At 44.9% G+C, this 17362-nt stretch overlaps 1 protein-coding gene across 1 annotated transcript; it reads right to left on the bottom strand.

Moving 5' to 3' along the window:
- Positions 1 to 828: 828 nt before the first annotated feature.
- LOC311181617 (protein transport protein Sec16B-like) lies at positions 829 to 17023 on the bottom strand (the record flags this gene model as incomplete). Its single annotated transcript, XM_084250063.1, has 13 exons — positions 829 to 897; positions 1671 to 1769; positions 2988 to 3067; positions 3196 to 3304; positions 3699 to 3794; positions 3956 to 4099; positions 7883 to 7950; positions 8804 to 9109; positions 10373 to 10460; positions 12620 to 12733; positions 14483 to 14623; positions 16204 to 16309; positions 16956 to 17023. 13 exons carry the CDS (start codon positions 17021 to 17023, stop codon positions 829 to 831), a joined length of 1488 nt encoding a protein of 495 aa, XP_084106189.1.
- Positions 17024 to 17362: the final 339 nt, after the last annotated feature.

The following is a 17362-nucleotide window of genomic DNA, read 5'->3' as shown; positions in this document are numbered from 1 at the left end:
CCTCCGAACATCAATTTGCAAAGGCTTGAAGCAAGAAGGGCATTATTAACAATATCAGGTTCTCATTCCCCCTCTCTTATGGAAGAAGTGAATTTTTAGGAAACATTTCCCATCATTTATTATACTGATGTTCCATCCATCTGCATCATTAGGTTGAGTAGTTACCATGACAATATGATGCCTACAGCAATCTAACTTGATAGCCAGATGCCAGAATGTGAAAAAATAGGACCAGCTAAGAAAGTGAGAGAAATATAATTAATCTGAACCACATTTTTTTAATGGGCCAAAAACGAGGACCAAGAGAGAAACTGCTGAAAATGTCACTGAAGAGGGAATTATGATAGGAAACAATAATCAAGTTTCAGTATAAAGACTTGGCTAACTAGAGCTGTTAATTGGTCTGTAACTAAGACAGAGCAAGAGTCAGAGATGGTCCAGAATATGGTCCTCAATAATTTCTTGCTGCAGAGCCCAGGACTGTCTTTGTTGACCTGGGCAGTGGTGTTCATAGGCCCTGACTGTCCTGAGGGTGTGAAGCCTCCACCCTCAATACTGCTGGCACAGCATTGTGCTCACCTCCAGTCTTTGATACCAGATTTACCATCTGTGGAAGCCATTTCCATGGATCTGAAGCTACATCTTGAGAGTTAGACTGTGTTGTGCCCTAGGAGTCTCAGTCCCCTGGCCTTCTAAATGCCCAGTGTAGGAAATAGACTGGCACAGTCATCTTGAGAACCCTTCTATGACAGAGGGATGGGGGAGTTCAGAAGGAAGAACACATAAAAGTTGTACCCCAGGGAAACCCGCCTGGGGTGGGTCGTCTCATCAAGGCTGGGTTGGATAGCGACGCTGAGCTAGGCGATTGGGCCGGTTCAGGCCAGTGGTCATGGGGAGCTGGAAAAGAACAAGCATTGCACAAGATTATAGCCCCAGACATGACTCCCTTCTCCCCGGGCTGATGGTTGCATTGAGCTAGGGCGTCCTGAGAGTCTAGAACACTTCAATTGCATTTGGCTTAAGGAGTGGGGTTCTAATTATTCACTTTTACTTCTTAAATGTGGCAAGAGAAATTCAATTTTATAAAGAAGGGAAGCCCAAGTGACACATGGAAGCAGTCAGTCTGCCCCAGGCCTTGGAGGTAGTTTTGAGCTTCTCACAAAGTTTACAATGAGACCGTAGCCCAGGACACCCTGATGGCATAGTCACAGCACTGACAGCAATGTTAATGGTGTCTCTTGAGTCCTGAGACTTATGAAAGGTCAAGGGTAATGCTAGTGATAGTGACATTGATTAGGTCTCTTCTGTGTATGAGGCCTTTAACATACATGTTCCCATTTAATCATCACAGTTATCTTGTGAGGTCACTACTTCTGAACCCAGTTTTCAGATACAGAAATTGAGACAGAGAAGTCAAATTATATTCAAGGACTCACATATAGTATATCAGGTGGTAAACTGGGATTATAAACTTAGGTCTCCATTGAACTGAGGTGGAGGATTATTGAGGTTTTGGCAGTGGGTGGGTATGATAATATACAATTGCCCTAAAACATCCACAGTGTTGTAAACCAACATGACCTCAATAAATGTAATAATAATTTTAAAAACCTATGTCTCCTTACTTCAAAACATGTGCTTCTAGCCCCTCTCCTTCAATACTTCCTTACCTGAGCGACCTGAGATGGGTTGTAAAGAGGAACAGACCCTTTGAAGGTGGGGGGAGGCAGCAGAGAACCAGGATTGAAGTAGGTCTCTGAAGAAACACCCTGTGGTGGAAAATAATAGAAAATCTTATCATCACGCTGCTTCCCAGATTCCAGAACATCAAGGACTTCTCTGAGCATCAGCTTGGTCAAGAGAAGCAGATGGGGGCCTCCCTGGTGGCTCAAGGGATTAAGACACAACCTATGAAGCTATCTGCAGCCTCTGCAGCACAATCCCCAGCCAGGGAGCTACCCACATGGCGCAGCAGACCTTTCCTGTCTCATCCGCTGCTCCCGTCAGCAGTGTATTTCAGTAGATCTGCCTATTCTGCTCCCCACTCTGTCTCTGGTGAATCCTCTCACCCCCCACACCTCTGGCCTGTACCCCAGTTCTTGTATACCTAAATAAATCTCTTTTAAAAAGAGAGAGAGAGAGAAGCAGATGGGAAGGATAGAAATTGGTGGACATCCAGGAATCTCAAACCAGCCAACATGGTTGAAGTGAGCACAGACAGCCCCTAGGTCCGGAGGGTGTGCAAGGGTGGGGGAGGTAGGAGAGCAATGCAGAAGTACAGCACATCAGAAAAAAACAAAATAACTTATACAAACAGCATCACAGAAAGAAATATATTATTTGAAAATATATAAAATACTACAAAAGCGCTCTAACCAGACCACAAGAAATAAAAATGTTTTCCCAGCAGTTAGCATGAAACCCACACTGGTGTGGACAATTCATCGAGACTCTTAATATAATCCTTGTCAAGGATGCTGAGAACTCTGGTTCCAACTGAGACAGGGAAAGAGGCACCAAAGAAAATTATTGGCTCAGTTGTGTCCCCTCAAAACTAAACATGTTAAAATCCTAACCTCTAGGACCTCGGAATGTATTTAGAGATAAGGTCTTTAAAGAGGTAATTAAGGTAAAATGAGGCCATTAGTGTGGTCACTAACCCAATAGGAGAGGTGCCATTACAAGAAGAGGAAATTTGGACACAGGCACTCAAGGAATGTCAGTAAAGACTCAAAAAGAATCCAAACCTGCCAACACCTTGACCTCATACTTCAGACTCCTGAACTGTGAGGAAACAAATTTCTGTTGTTTAAGCTACACAGCTCATGACATCTTGTAATGGCAGCCCAAGCAAACCACTATAGAAGCTTTCTCCATATTCCCCATGAGTCAGTCACCTCCACCCCTTGCAGAAAGTTTAGCCCTGACACTGCAGGGATGCGGGGCTGGGGAAGTCGGGGCTAGGCCCCAGTTTCCAGGCTGCTCACCTCAGGCCCGGACAAGCCTCCAGTTTCAGTACTCTCAGCTGCTCCCCCACTGGACACCGATCCTAGGACTTCACCCCCACCTAGAAGGAGTCAAGAATTTATTTCCACTACTCGGCATGGAGGAGTCCCCTCACCCAGAAGTCACCCAAACCCCAGGGAAATGAAGAGAGGAGTGCAGTTGGCCCAGAGGATGTGAGGTTGGTGGTACCTGTGCCCCTGGGGAAGGCGCTAGTACCTGGCAGAGGCTGGGACTCTGGGAAAGGTGTCAGTGAGGGACCAGGGCCAGCCTTAGTGGGAGATGGTGCTCTGGAGGTCTGCTGGGTGGACAGAGAAAGGCAGCATCATGCATTGGTGGTTCACAAACTCATACTGGCCTACTTGTGTTCCTGCAGCTCCCACAGTGCTGCCTCCATCCTCAGCCGGCTGCTGGAGTACTCTCCCCAAAACCCCATTTCCTGGTTCCACTCTCCTGCTCAGTAACCAAAATTAGTTCCCTACTGTTGGCCTACTAAAGTTAAACTTCTTCATCCTAACATTTAAAGCTTTTCATCATCTGCCTTTGCCCTCACAGGACCAGTTTCCCACAACCTCACATCAGCAGCCTTTGCTTCATCTGGCCTGGGGCAGAATCCCTGCCAGCCCCTGGCTCCCCAAGCTGCGGAGAAAACATCAACAGAAGGAGGAGCTTCCCCGCCCTCTCACCCAGGATACCTCAGAGTCAGGACTGTCAGATGAGTCTTCATCCTCAGAGGGGGATGCGTTGCTGGGCTTCGAGCGAAACCAGCTGAACCAGCCAAACCCTGAGCTCTGGAAGCAGAAGGGGATATTTTATGGCCTGTAGTTTGATTTTCCTGCTGAATGTGAGATGAACCCACCACAATGTGATGGTGGGAGACATAACCAAAGCCAGTTGCCCACTCAGTGGCAGCCTTTGAGAAGGGAATGTGGGCAGAGGAGAAGGCCCTCACCTTTGTGTTCTCCTTCAAGTCTCCTTGCTTCTCTCTCTGCGCAGCACTTTGGGAAGCCTTTTTATCTGTTTCATCAGAGGATTCATCCCCATCCTGCTCCTTAGAATTTTCAGCAACATTTCCTGCTCCAGGAATCAGGGGCACCTAGAATTAAAGAAAATAAGAACTAACTTTTGAATAGCACTTGACAGGTTACATGTACTCAGTCGCCTAACCCAGTCAGTGAATCAGTGGGAGAGGCATACGGAATCACATTTTTCCGATGAGGAAATAGCACTTAGCCAGGAGAAATGATTTTCTGAAGATCTCAGGACAAAGCCAAAGCCCAGAACTGATCCTCACATCATTGTTAATTCTGTGTCGTTCCTGACAGCTGTGCAGCCTAGCCGAGAACATAAGGTTTCCAGAACCATGCCCATGCCCGGAGCAGGGGTACAGAATATACTGCTGGAGATAAAGAACCCAGGAAAAATCCCCACAGGACCCCAAAACTCCAAGGGATAGACAGTGTAATGTTGTCAAACCTAACTACCTCAGAGCTCAGCTCCTGACAGACTTGCTCAGTCAACTCTCCTGACCAGAGGAGAGACATTAACATTAACATTTTTTATTTTAGCAAAATATAAATACAAGCAATGTTTACTAACTAACTAACCATGGATAAGTGCTTACACACAATTTTATAAAACCATGACCACTACCCATTTCCAGAACTTTTCATCTTCCCCAACAGAAACTCTGTACCCATTTAATTTTAGCCTCTCTCCACCCTACCCCACCCTCATTTTCTCCTCTCCCAGCCCCTGGAAACCTCCAATCTTTTTTTTCTTTATGAATTTTCCTTTCTTAATACCTCATATAAGCATACCTCAAGATAGCATAATTTTCCTTTGGAAAATACTTTGGCAAACACCGAAGAGGTTTTATTTTTTATTCTAATGCACACAAAATTTACTATATACTAAGCATGATCTAAGTGCTTTATATATAGTGACTCATCTAATCCTTAAACAGTGGGGTTGGTACTACTGCTGTCATTCCATTTTACACATGAGAAAGCTAAGGCACAGAAAGATGAAGCAACTTACTGAAGGTCACACAGCTAATCAATGGCAGAATAGGAGTCAAACTTGGATGGTCTGGTTCTCTTTCTAAGCATTTCCCCCAATTGAATGAATCAAGAATAGACCAGGGTTTATACACTAGGATGCTTATCACATGTTTTATATAGGAGAGAGTAGAAAGGAAAGGAAGAGAAGAAAGGAAAGGAAAGGAAAAGCAAAGCAACACACTTGAAATGCTTAAAATGTAGGAATGACAAACTCAAATCTCAGCTCTTTGCCAAGTCTGCCAGATGCTCTGTGATCTCACCTCTCTCTACCCCTGTGGTCTTGATTCTTGGCACTCTCCCCTACTGCACCCCACTCTCTGGATACATGATTCCTGGACTCTTCCTGGGCTGTACCAAGTTAGTCCCATATTAGATGCTTTGCTCCTGCTATTCCCTGTCTTGAATTCTGTTCCTAGATGCCTACCTGCTGCATGTCCACATTCTGTTATGACCTCTGCCTTCCCTGCCACCCCCACCCCGCCATCTAAAGTGGAATCCCACATGCCCACAGTTGTTTATTTGCAGTCACCTCCGTGCATAGGCAGTACCCTGATGTCTGCCTGTGCACCCCCAGTCCCTGCAACAGTACCAGGTATGTTGCAGAAAGTCAGCATTTATAAAAGAACAAATGAATGATTGATGGTGCTTTCATACAATGGATTTTCATGCCTATATTAAAAATCGTATTTATGAATGACAGAAAATCTCACTGAATAGAATTAAATAGCAAGTAAAGTTTCATATACACATGTTCTTAACCATTTTAAAATATATGTGTATACTTGTAATCAGGGAAATGCAAATCAAAACTACCATGAGATACCATCTCACACCAGTGAGAATGGCACATATTAAAAAAACTAGCAACAACAAATGTTGGCGAGGGTGTGGAGAAAAAGGAACTCTTCTGCACTGTTGGTGGGAGTGCAAACTGGTCCAACCACTATGGAGAGCTGTGTGGAGATTTCTGGACCTACTAAACATAGAGCTTCCATATGATCCAGCAATTCCACTCCTAGGTATTTACCCAAAGGACACAGAAACATCAATTCCAAAGAGCACCTGCACCCCTATGTTTATAGCAGCACTGTTTACAATAGCTAAGCTTTGGAAACAGCCCAAATGCCCAAAAATAGATGACTGGATCAAGAAGATGTGGTACATATATACCATGGAATATTACTCAGCATTCAAAAAAGATAAACACATGCAATTTGCAGCAACATGGATGGCGCTGGAAGGGATCATGCTCAGCGAAATAAGCCAAAAAGAAAAAGAAAAATACCGGATGGTCTCACTCATAGCAGGAATCTAGAAAACTTAAATAAGGGACCAGGAAAATGAATATAAGAAAGTGAAAATCAAAATCAACAAAAAACTATGAACCAGAAACACTTTTTGGGGGGTGGGGGGCGGGAGGGAAAGGATTGGGGTCAGAATGGGGCGTTTGCAATTGTATGGGGGAATATAAAAATAAAATTTAATATTAAAAAAATATATATATAGAAAAAAAGAAAAAATAAATAAATAAATAAATAAAAATAAAATATATGTGTATACATATGTGTATGTATTTATTCACATACTAAAAAACATTGAAAGAAAATAAGTAAATATTTGACTGGGACTATGCGTGATGTTTATTTGATTCTTTATGTGATACTTTATCCTTATTTTTCAAGTTTTTATAGCAATAATATACTACTTTTTCAGTCAGGAAAAAAAAATAGAGCATAAATGCTTCATGCCTGAAGCCCTGTTACTACTTGAGAAAGTTAGGTGAGATGCCCTTCCCGTAGCAAGGCTGAAGCTTGGTCTTATGCTTGGGACCAGCACTACCCATTGCTGGGGGGAGTGGTGCATAGAGAAAATGGTTCATTAGACATAGTCACCTCCATGACCTTACAGCTTGAGCGAGAAGAAACACAGCTGCCAAAGATCCTTCTTTGAAATAAAGCGAGGTAAGAATTTAAAAATAATAAATGCCACTATTGAAAACAGCTACTTTCCATAAAGCATCCACTATGCAAAACAATGTAGCAATTCCTCAGAAAATTATTTCTATATAATCCATCTATCCCACTGTTAGGTATTTATCCAAAGAACACAAAGGTGCTTATTATTTGAAAAGAAATATGCACCGCTATGTTCATACAGCACTACTCACAATAGCAAGGATGTGAAAACAACCTAAGTGCCCGATGACAGAGGAGTATATAAAGAAGATGTGATATATATACACAATGGAATACTACTCAGCTGTAAAAAAGATGAGCTCTTGCCATTGTTGACAACACAGATAGACCTTGGAGGGATTAAGCTTAGTGAAATAAGTTAGAAAGACAAATACCAGATGATTTCACTCATTTGTGGACTATAAAGAGGGACATGAACAAAACAAAAGAATGGTTGTTGCCAGAGGGAAGGAGCAAGGAGGGAGCCAACTAGGTTACTGGAGGATATGGTGAGCTATAATGCAGTTGCTGAATAAGAAAATGCATTCCTGGAATCTACACAGTGTTGTAAACTAATGTTACCTCAATAAAAAGAAAAAGGACTTCAAGGGAAGCAAGTCTGAGGCCAAAACAAAACCCAGTTCTGCAGACCCCTTCCTGCATGGACACAGATGGGTGGGATTGAACTTGAACAAGAAAACAGCCTCCTCCCTACCTCTCAGCAGACACATGGTGCCATGGAGGGAAGGGAGCTCATGCTAGGTGCTGGACAGAGCTTGCACACATCTAGGAAACTAGAGCGAGTGGTGAAACCTAAACCTTAGCGTGGACATAGACACCCATTATGTTGTGTCCTCTCACCTGAGGCTGGGGCATGACCTTTGGACCACTGGGATGCTGGAAGTTTTCTTGAGACACCGTATTCTCTCCTGTGTCAAAAAACACAAACAAAATAGTGATATGCACTTCTGTTTGCTCCATCCATTCTGAAGAAGGGTAATGGAGACACAGTTAGCTTTCCTAACTGCAAAGCTGCTGGAGTCCAGAGCCCATAACCCCAAGCAGACCACAGTAAATGCAAAGTCCACCTTCACTGCCTTTTCGATTCCAGCCAACCCAGGATATGCTCAGAAATCAACCTCTACCCAAACACCAAGGTCATTCCTGAGCTATCCTGGAAATCAAAGCAACACCAAGCTAGATCACAGGGATCCTCCAGGACCATCCCTTCCATTGGAATCTCCCTTCTCGGACAGGGCCTTATCTAAGAAGATCTAAGATATAATCCTTCTATTTGGTTCCCAGCACTATCAGGCACTGCTTGGTATTGCAGACCTGTTGTTCAAGGTCTGATGAGCCTGAAAAACTTGGGACGAGGAAAGAAGTGTGGTCTCTGCTAGTCGCTGACACTGAGCTCTTAGATGCACGATGGCTTCTGGAAAATGCTTGACCTGCACAGCTCAAGCTGCAGGGGGCTTCTCCAAGCACAGCTTCTGTCCTAGAAACTACATAGCCCAAGGGGTGAGCAGGAGGGGCCGACATTGACCTTGGTATACTTATGCAGGCACAGAGAACTGGAATGGATCAGTACATCTCCTATGAATGAATGCAAAGTGCCAGCACATGCCGTCACACAGTAGGCCCTCAACATGCACACCCACTGGCCAGGTCCTTCCCAGCTCCACGCCCACTGACTCTCATTCAACCCCTGCACTTCCCTTGCCTGCTTCCTCTCCTACAAAACTCCTTCCCAAGGCTCCCAGCCCAGCCAGCAGATCTTACCAGGGGTTGGATACATCTGCTGGTTTTCCTCCCAGGTGCTTCCTCCAGGAGCCCCTGTCACTGCCACACTGCCTCCACTTCCAGTCCCGGGCTGATGGGTCAGGGGAACTGAGTAAAGAGGCACCGGGACCCCTGTCTGTCCTGCACCTCCTCCATATGGGTAGGAGCCCGGCAGGAGTGGAAAGGACTGCTGTGGGGCGGGCTGGGCTGGGACTGTCGGTTCTGATGTTGGCCACAGGGCTGAGCGGTCACCAAGGGCTTCTGAATCACCTTGTTGTCCCGACAGATCCTGATAGAAGGTGTTTTCTAAGGAATAGAGCAAAGAGGAAGAGGTGAGGCCTGGGATGTGCACTTGCATAGACTAATCACACCAGGTACATTCCTACCTGTGTCGTCTTTGGAAAGCAGGAGAAAGGTCAGGCTATATGACATGACTTCCAGAAAAGTGATGACAAGTGCAACACAGTGACATCAAAACACCTCTCACAGCATGGGACTTACAGTTTACAAATCACTACCCTGTATGATCACTAAGCCTTAAGCCAGAGGACTGGGGAGGCAGCCAGGGCATTCTTATTTACTGACACACTTTTTTTGGAGGGGGAGAGCCAACTCTTTCTCCCTTAGAGATTTTCTAACAGAGTTGGGTATTTCAAACTTAGAAAGTTTTCAGTTAAAAGCCAAACCATACACCCAAAACTAACATAATGTTGTGCCAATGACACCTGAATAAAAACCTAGGAAATTGATGGCAGACATGCTGGCTGGGGTATTGGGATCTTGGTGGTGTTCACTCCAGCTAACCACTTTGCTGATAAGGTGTGGTATATACAGCGCTTGGCCCAAGCTCACTGGACTGATGTGGTCAATCAACCCACCTGTCTGGCTGACAAGAGCTATGACTGCCTCCTAGCAGAAGTGGCCATTCAGAAACCCCCCAGCTCAACTCCTTTCTACCCCTTTACCACAGAAGCAGTGACATGGTGGCAAATTCGAGAAACAAAAACCAAGGCCACCCTTCTTGCCTTCCCTTCACTTATCTCTGAAGGAAGAGCAAAAGAACAGGAAATGGCTGGAAGTAAAGAGGTAAGGCCCCAACTGTATAATTGGGGAATGGAAGACTGATGTAATCAGGGATAATAATGTCAGCCTGACCCAATGCCTAGAGGCATCGTGCAGAGAAAGGAGAGATGTGTTAAAAGCACTCTGAAACATATTTCACATGTATGGCAATTGACAGCTCAAAATCTTCAGCTTCTCCTCCATCCCCAGCACCATCATGAAATACAGATAATCCACCATCTCTGACCTCAAGATTCATCTCCAGCTGGGGAGGCAGGACTAAAACAGGTGAAATAATTCAGTATCAATATAATGCAACAAGGACTAAAACCTAAATGTGAAGCAGAAACTCTAAAGGAGTGGGAATTTAAAAGTGGCCAGATGCCAGTGGCCACCGGAGCTGGCCAAAGGGTCGGGTTGACAGAGGCAAAGATGGCATTCCAGGAAGGCCAGTGATTCTGTAAGTTACATTCTCTTGTGTAATTAGAGAGTCAGTTCTTTACATACTTGGTTCATCAGTGTGGATGCCGGCTGTGGCTCTTCTGGCTCTTGAGTGAACAGAATGAGGATCCCCAGTGTCTGCTGGTACTTTTTGCTATTAAAAATAAAGTGAATTCCTTTTATACAACATAATGTTAGACAACACTAGGCAACAATGGTTTAAAAATTAAGTCAAAAAGAAATTTCAGTAGATGTGACCAGGTGAAGGAAACTCACGTGAATGCTGGGGGCTGGTGGGGAAGGTCATGGGGGTGGGGTCATGATATCAGTCCTTTCTAGGTCCCAGTTCTGCTCAGAGCAGGCAAGGACCAGGAGCCTTAGACTGTCCATCATTTCCCAGAGAAAGGGGGAGATGAGGGAACTAAACTGTAGCCCCCCCCCAGGAACATGAAAAGGTGCTCGACCTCACTAATCAGCAGGGAAATGCAAATCAAAACCACAACAAGCCATCACCACACACCTGGGACAATGGCAAATCTATAAGAGATAGCAAGTGCTGGCAAGGGTGTGGGGAAAAGGGAACCCCTATTTGGGTAGAATATAAATTGGCGTAGCCACTATGGAAACCATAAATGTTCCTCAAAAAATTTAAAATAGAACTATCATATAATCCAGCAATCACACATCTGGATATTCATCCAAAGGAAATGAAAACATCATGACTTAGAGACATCCACATCCCACGGACTTTATAGCATTGTTCACAAAAGCCAAGATATGGAAACACCTAACAGTCCATTGATGACTGAATAGAGAAAGAGAATGTGAGATATAGAAACAGATGGATGAATATTATTCAGCCCTGAAAAAGGAAGTCCTGTGATTTGCAACATCATGGATGGACCTTGAGGGTATTATCCTAACTGAAATAAATAGGATAGATACTATTTTATTTCACTTATATGTAGAATCTATATTTTTAAAAAAACTCATAGAAAAAGAGATCAATTTTATGGTTACCAGAGGCTGAGTAAGGGTGTGTCGGGTAAAGAAAATGTCAGGCTTTTCTGCCCTTCCGCCATCAGGATAGATGATGGATCCTTGTCCTGAATGCATGCCTGATGGCGGGCGCCTGGAATAGGGTGTGGGCATAGGTAGATGGGATTCAGCTGAGCTAAGACTGTGCTTTTTAAGGGCGGCGTCACGGGGACGCCAGTAGCAGCAGTAGAACGAAAGAGAAGCTGAGAAGCAGCAGAACCCAGATAGAGTGAAGACTTGCTGGGGGCTGGGAGGCCTGCCAGCCTCCCAGCCCCCCAGCCAGCACCCCTGCCTGCCATATGCCTGGTGAACCCCAAATAAAAAACCTGCAAAACCACTGAGGACTCTGACTCCTCCTTTACCCGGTCTGCATAGGATCAGAAAACCTGCACTGTGTCCTTCCTGCCTTTACAGGGTGCAAGTGGAGGAAGGTGGCCAAAAGGTACAAATTTTCAGGTAGAAGATAAACAGTACTGGGGATGCAATGGACAGCATGGTGGCCAGCATTAGTTGAAACTGCTGGATGATGTATATGAAATTTGCCAAGAGAGTATATTTCCCATTGCAAGGGAAAAAATATTTCCTTCCTTTTTTTAATATCTATATGAGAAGTTAATTCACTGTAGTAATCATTTCACAATATATGAAAGTCAAATCATTACGCAGTACCCCTTCAACAGTGCTGTGTCTGCCAATTATATCTCAATAAAACTGCAAGAAAAGAAAAAAATCCTGTATCCCCAAAGAGCACACGGAGGGAGTCAGGGGGGCGTGTGCCTTAAAAGAGCCACGGGTTCTTTCTTCAGAGCAGAGCGAGAGAGAGAAAATGGAGGAGGCCCCATTCCAATCACTGTTGCAATTACTACCAGCAGCTTTTGCAATTGTCAGAACAAAAAGGGAAGGCCCGGAAGTCTTTCAAGCATTGCCCTACTTTACATGAAAGTGACACAGGTCCACAGTGATCCATTGTTCCTAAAGGAGAGATGAAAGCTTTGATGGTCATGAAATGTATTTTCTGGGACTGCAGTGAAGGGTGATTGGGAAGAGGGTCCACTGTCTTGCAAGCAAACAAAGGCAAACATGCCCACCCAGGAGAGAAGCAGCAGCAGGGATGCTGGTGCCAGGCCTTTCAGGTCAGACTCTGGAGTAGGGGAAAGCCCCACGGTTCTCCATGGTAGTCTGGGACTTGCTGAAGTCAGTGCCTGACTACTCTGGATAGAGGCGAACCAAGAAGGAAATGAGGGGCGCACCCAGTGACAGATTCCACCCACTCACCTGGAGGGCCTTCTGGCGACTTCTAAGGCTCACAAGCCAGTCTGGCTCCTGGTCCCTGTCCCCACGGCGGCGTTCTAGCAGCAAAGGATCTGACAACTTCAGTTTCTCTGCTAGCTGTGCCAGGTTTCCAGATGTGTCCATAGGAGAGGGGAAAGGAGAGAGAGAAAAGAAATGCATAGACAGTGGGAGAACAGGCAAGAAGTGGGGAAAGAGAAAGAGAAATTTAATTCTGCTCACTTGTAAACTTAAAGAATAACTGAGAGGTAGAATATTCAGCAGATATCTTCTCAAAATTGTACATAAATAACTCAATGTGGTGTTAGATACGAAATAAAATATGAGAAACTGTGTCACCTGGTTTTATTTCTTCTGCATAGCTCTATATTAGCCCTTCTAAACTTCAGTGCACACAGGAATCCCTGGGAGGGACCTTGTTCAAATGCTAATTCTGATTCCGGAAGTCTGAGATTCTGCATTTCGAACAAGCTCCCAGGTGATGCCCACACTGCTGGTCAAGGGATCGTTTTTTGGATTCCACTGTAGTCCCCAAACTTTTTACTACCCTATTCCGGGTCCATAAGTTCCCTACAACTAGCATCCTAATGATGGAAATTTTAAGATAGGAGGACTCAACCTCGGAGAGTTGTCTGGTTACAAACCCCATCACTTGGGCCTTGTCTAAAACAAAACTAAAATTGACAGTAGTACTCTCCATCAAATGGATTTTTCTTCAATTAATTGGGACAACTATTTGCTGGATTGTTTTCTTCCCCAAGAATCTAAGGTTGATATGTTGTTTTCTTTTTAACATGCATCCCACAGAGTGCAAACTGGTCCAACCACTATGGAGAGCTGTGTGGCGATTTCTTGACCTACTAAACATAGAGCTTCCATATGATCCAGCAATTCCACTCCTAGGTATTTGCCCAAATGACACAGAAACATTAATTCCAAAGGGCACCTGCACCCCTATGTTTATAGCAGCACTGTTTACAATAGCTAAGCTTTGGAAACAACCCAAATGCCCAAAAATAGATGACTGGATCAAGAAGATGTGGTACATATATACCATGGAATATTCTCAGCATTCAAAAAAGATAAACACATGCAATTTGCAGCAACATGGATGGCGCTGGAAGGGATCATGCTCAGCGAAATAAGCCAGAAAGAAAAAGAAAAATACAGGATGGTCTCACTCATAGCAGAAATCTAGAAAACTTAAATAAGGGACCAGGAAAAAGACTAATCAAGACAAAGTAAAAATCAAAATCAACAAGCAACTATAAACCAGAGACACGCTATGGGGGCTGGGGCTGGAAGGGCGGGGAAAGGAAGGACTAGAGTCAAAATGGGGGGGTGCAATTGTATGGGGAATATAACCACAATGAAAATGCATACATCGTGCAAAGATGAAAAATGATGTAAGAATTATATCAAATAAAATATTAAAAAATGCATCCCACATGTGATAAGTATTCCATACCTTTAAAAATATTTCAATAAGGGTAATTTCCTGTTTTAATCACTAAAATAGATTTCCTGAGCACAGATTTTTATCATGAGAATGGTTTGCAGTAATACACAAATTTACTGTACCAGAAAAGCAGATGCAGGAATGGATTTCTTGTGTAAACATACACCTGGTTTCCAGTCCCCTAGCTCCCCCACCCATTGCATCTCTCTTTGTGAGGTGTCAAGCCTCTGCTTATCATATCTGGGCACGCAAGCATGGTCAAAGACAGCCGTGGGCCCGATTTTACAACATGTCCAAGGAAGATGAAATGTGGAGTTTAAGCTGCTTTAGAATAGCTTCCTCTGAACATGGAAGATAAAACACCTGCAGAGAACCTTTGAGATGCTCACCTTGATGAGTTCCACTAATAGCACAGGGTGACTGCTCTCTTCCTGGCTAAGGAGGGCTGTGCCAATGGCTTCACAGTAATGCAGGGCCTGGGATGCCAGGCCGTAATCTGCCAGCCGTGAAGCATAAAGGAGTTTATACACCTGTGAAGAGAAATAGGGCCAGTTACTTATCTGTCCAGGAAGGGAGAGAACCAGACAGGGAAATGTAGATAAGACTTCTTGGAAGTCAGCTGATTGCCAGCTTCCACTAACTCTGGCAGCCAAATAGCAAGGAGGGCCTTGTGCCATCAGGGGCGTTTTATCTGCGTGTAGACACAATTCCAAGCCCAGCTTGTGGGTCCTGCATTCCAGAGACAGGGATGGAAGCCACAGCAGGCCCATCTCCCTTGGCCCCGATCACCAGGGAAATGCACCGGACTACTTATTTATCAGGCATTCTGGAAAGGCTGATGTTTGTACGGGTGTGAGGCACAGGACCAGATACCAGCAGGGGTGGGTGGGAAAGCATATATAAAAAAACAAAAATAGGCCATAGAGCTTTGCTTACAGCCCATGGCAGAGTACAGATAGATACAGAAGCACAGTGACAGGGTCAGAAAGAATGTGAGGGCTTGGGAGTCAGAGAGACCCAAGCTCAAATCCCAGCTCCATGTTGGATGTAGAGCATTGTGCTAGTTGCCTCTGTGCCTCAGCTTCTTCATTAAAATATGCAGATAATAATAATACTATCCACCAACTGCCTTGGTTCTCATAAAGATTAAATGAAATAATCTATGAAAGTATTTAGAACAAATGGCATTCTGGAGATGTGAGTCATGTCAATTCCTCTGAACCTCAGTTTCCTCTTTTGTAAGAGGGAGGGTGAGCATGCCTTACATAATGCACTAACAACATGGAGCACAACACAAATCTCTCTAACTCACTGATCTCATTACGCTCAGGCCCAAAGACAGAGAGCAAAGAAAGAGACCAACATTTGCCCTGATTGTACAAAGCTTTGTTGGAGAAGGTGAAGTGTTTGTAAATACCTTGAAGAAAATACTCATTGGGTCTCTTCTCTCCATACAGTAGTGCATTCATTGTGTCTGTCTTGTGCTTCCTGTTGGGGTGTGTATGTGTTGTGCATTGTTGCTGTGTGTAGTCTCGATCCAAGAAGTAGTCCTTGGGAACTTAGGGTGACAACTGGGCCTTAGGTAGAGAATTCCGTCATCAAGAAGAGACTGTGATGTGGACGCCAGCTGCACAGCTACAGCCCCGAGGGGAAGAAGGACAGAGGAGAAGAAGGCCAAGGACAGAGAAGGGAGGAAATTCCAGATTGAGACAAGAGAAACATCCAAAAGAGACAGGAGAAGTAGCCCAGAAGGAGAGAGAGAAGGTGAGCAGGCCCTGGGGTGGACCCATGGCCAGTAGGACAGCTGCAGGAGCTGAGTAGATAGAGCTTTTGGGGAGAGACAGACAAGCAGAAGGAGCTGCAGAGCCTGTGGCTCTGATGGCCACATTGGAGTCAGTGAGGCTGAGCCTCCAGCAGAGAGGCCTCTGCAGTGTTTTCCTTGCATATCTTAAAAATGCAGACCTTTCGAGAACCAAAAAGAAATGCTAACCCGTCCCAGTCTCAAGCTAATGAGGAAACTTTCAGGTACTACATGTAAAAGCAAAGCTGAAAATCCAGCTGCCACAGCTGCCGATATAGCTGAGGTGGAGGCCTCGTGTGGTTCAGTTACCTGGAAAGAAGGGATGAAGGATTTGGGGCGGCCCAGCATCTGACAATACTCGAAGATCTCCGTCCTCTGGATTGCCTCCGTGGTTGCAAATGTCAAAAACTCTTGACTAAAACCAGGGAATAATAACAAAAGAGATTGACGGGTTTTGTGGGGGTCTTAACAGGGGGTGAAATCCCAGGAGATAGTCCAACACCAATTGTGTTTATTTGTGCAGTTTCTTTCCCCGGGCTGAAAGATAATCCAGAGTCCAAGTTCTGCCTCCTCTTTGTCCATATCAGGAGGTTGGGAAAGAACAGAGTAGCTCCTGTGCTCCCAGTTTCTACTGGGAGCAGAAACTGAAAGTAGGGTGTCCCCCACTTTCTTTGCTGAAGGGTAACTTTAGGCAAGCTTCTCTCCATGCCAGCTCTGGGGTACTGGGCACTCCTGTTCAACATCTGAAAGGTAACCTCAGTGCCCTACAAACCTCTGGGAAGAGCCATGCTGAGCCTGAGCAAAATAGCCCAAAAGAGAAGGGTGTATGCTCTAGCATGGCAAAGAGAAGGCACAGCAGAGGACAGGAGGGCGACTGCTGAACCAAAAGTCAAATGAAGTCCTTGTGCTGGATGTTCATTCAGCCAATAAGGAAGCAATCCAAGCAAATGAGATTTCAGGGGCTATCAGAATCCTCAGGTGCCCTAAATCCCACCTCAGCAGCTTGTCACTGTGTTTGAACCATAGTCACCAGAGCTATGACTCCAGAAATATTCTCTTACAGTACAAACAGGAGGGAGATAATGACTGTCACATTGGTGCAGATGGGCTTCTTTGACAAGTGAAGCATGAGCTACCAGAGACCAAGGTCCTCAGAGATGGTTCTTTGGACAGTGGTAGGCAGCTTAGTGCAATAGTTCAAAGCAAGGTGACCCCATACTAACTATACTGTCTTAGAAAAGTTGTTTGGGGCCGCCCTGGTGGCACAAGAGGTTAAGACACAACCTATGAAGCTGTCCGCAGTCTCTGCAGCACAAGTTTGATCCCCTGGCTGGCCAGGGAGCAACCCACATGGCGCAGCAGACCTCTCCTGACTCGCCCGCTGCTCCCTTCAGCAGTGTACGTCAGTCAATCTGCCTGTTCTGTTCCCCTCTCTGTCTCTGGTGAATCCTCTCACCCCCCACATCTC

Source organism: Talpa europaea (assembly GCF_964194135.1).
Source record: "Talpa europaea genome assembly, chromosome: 12".
NCBI lineage: Eukaryota > Metazoa > Chordata > Mammalia > Eulipotyphla > Talpidae > Talpa > Talpa europaea.
The sequence above is the reverse complement of the archived record's forward strand: the minus strand, read 5'-3'. Positions and strand labels throughout refer to the sequence as shown.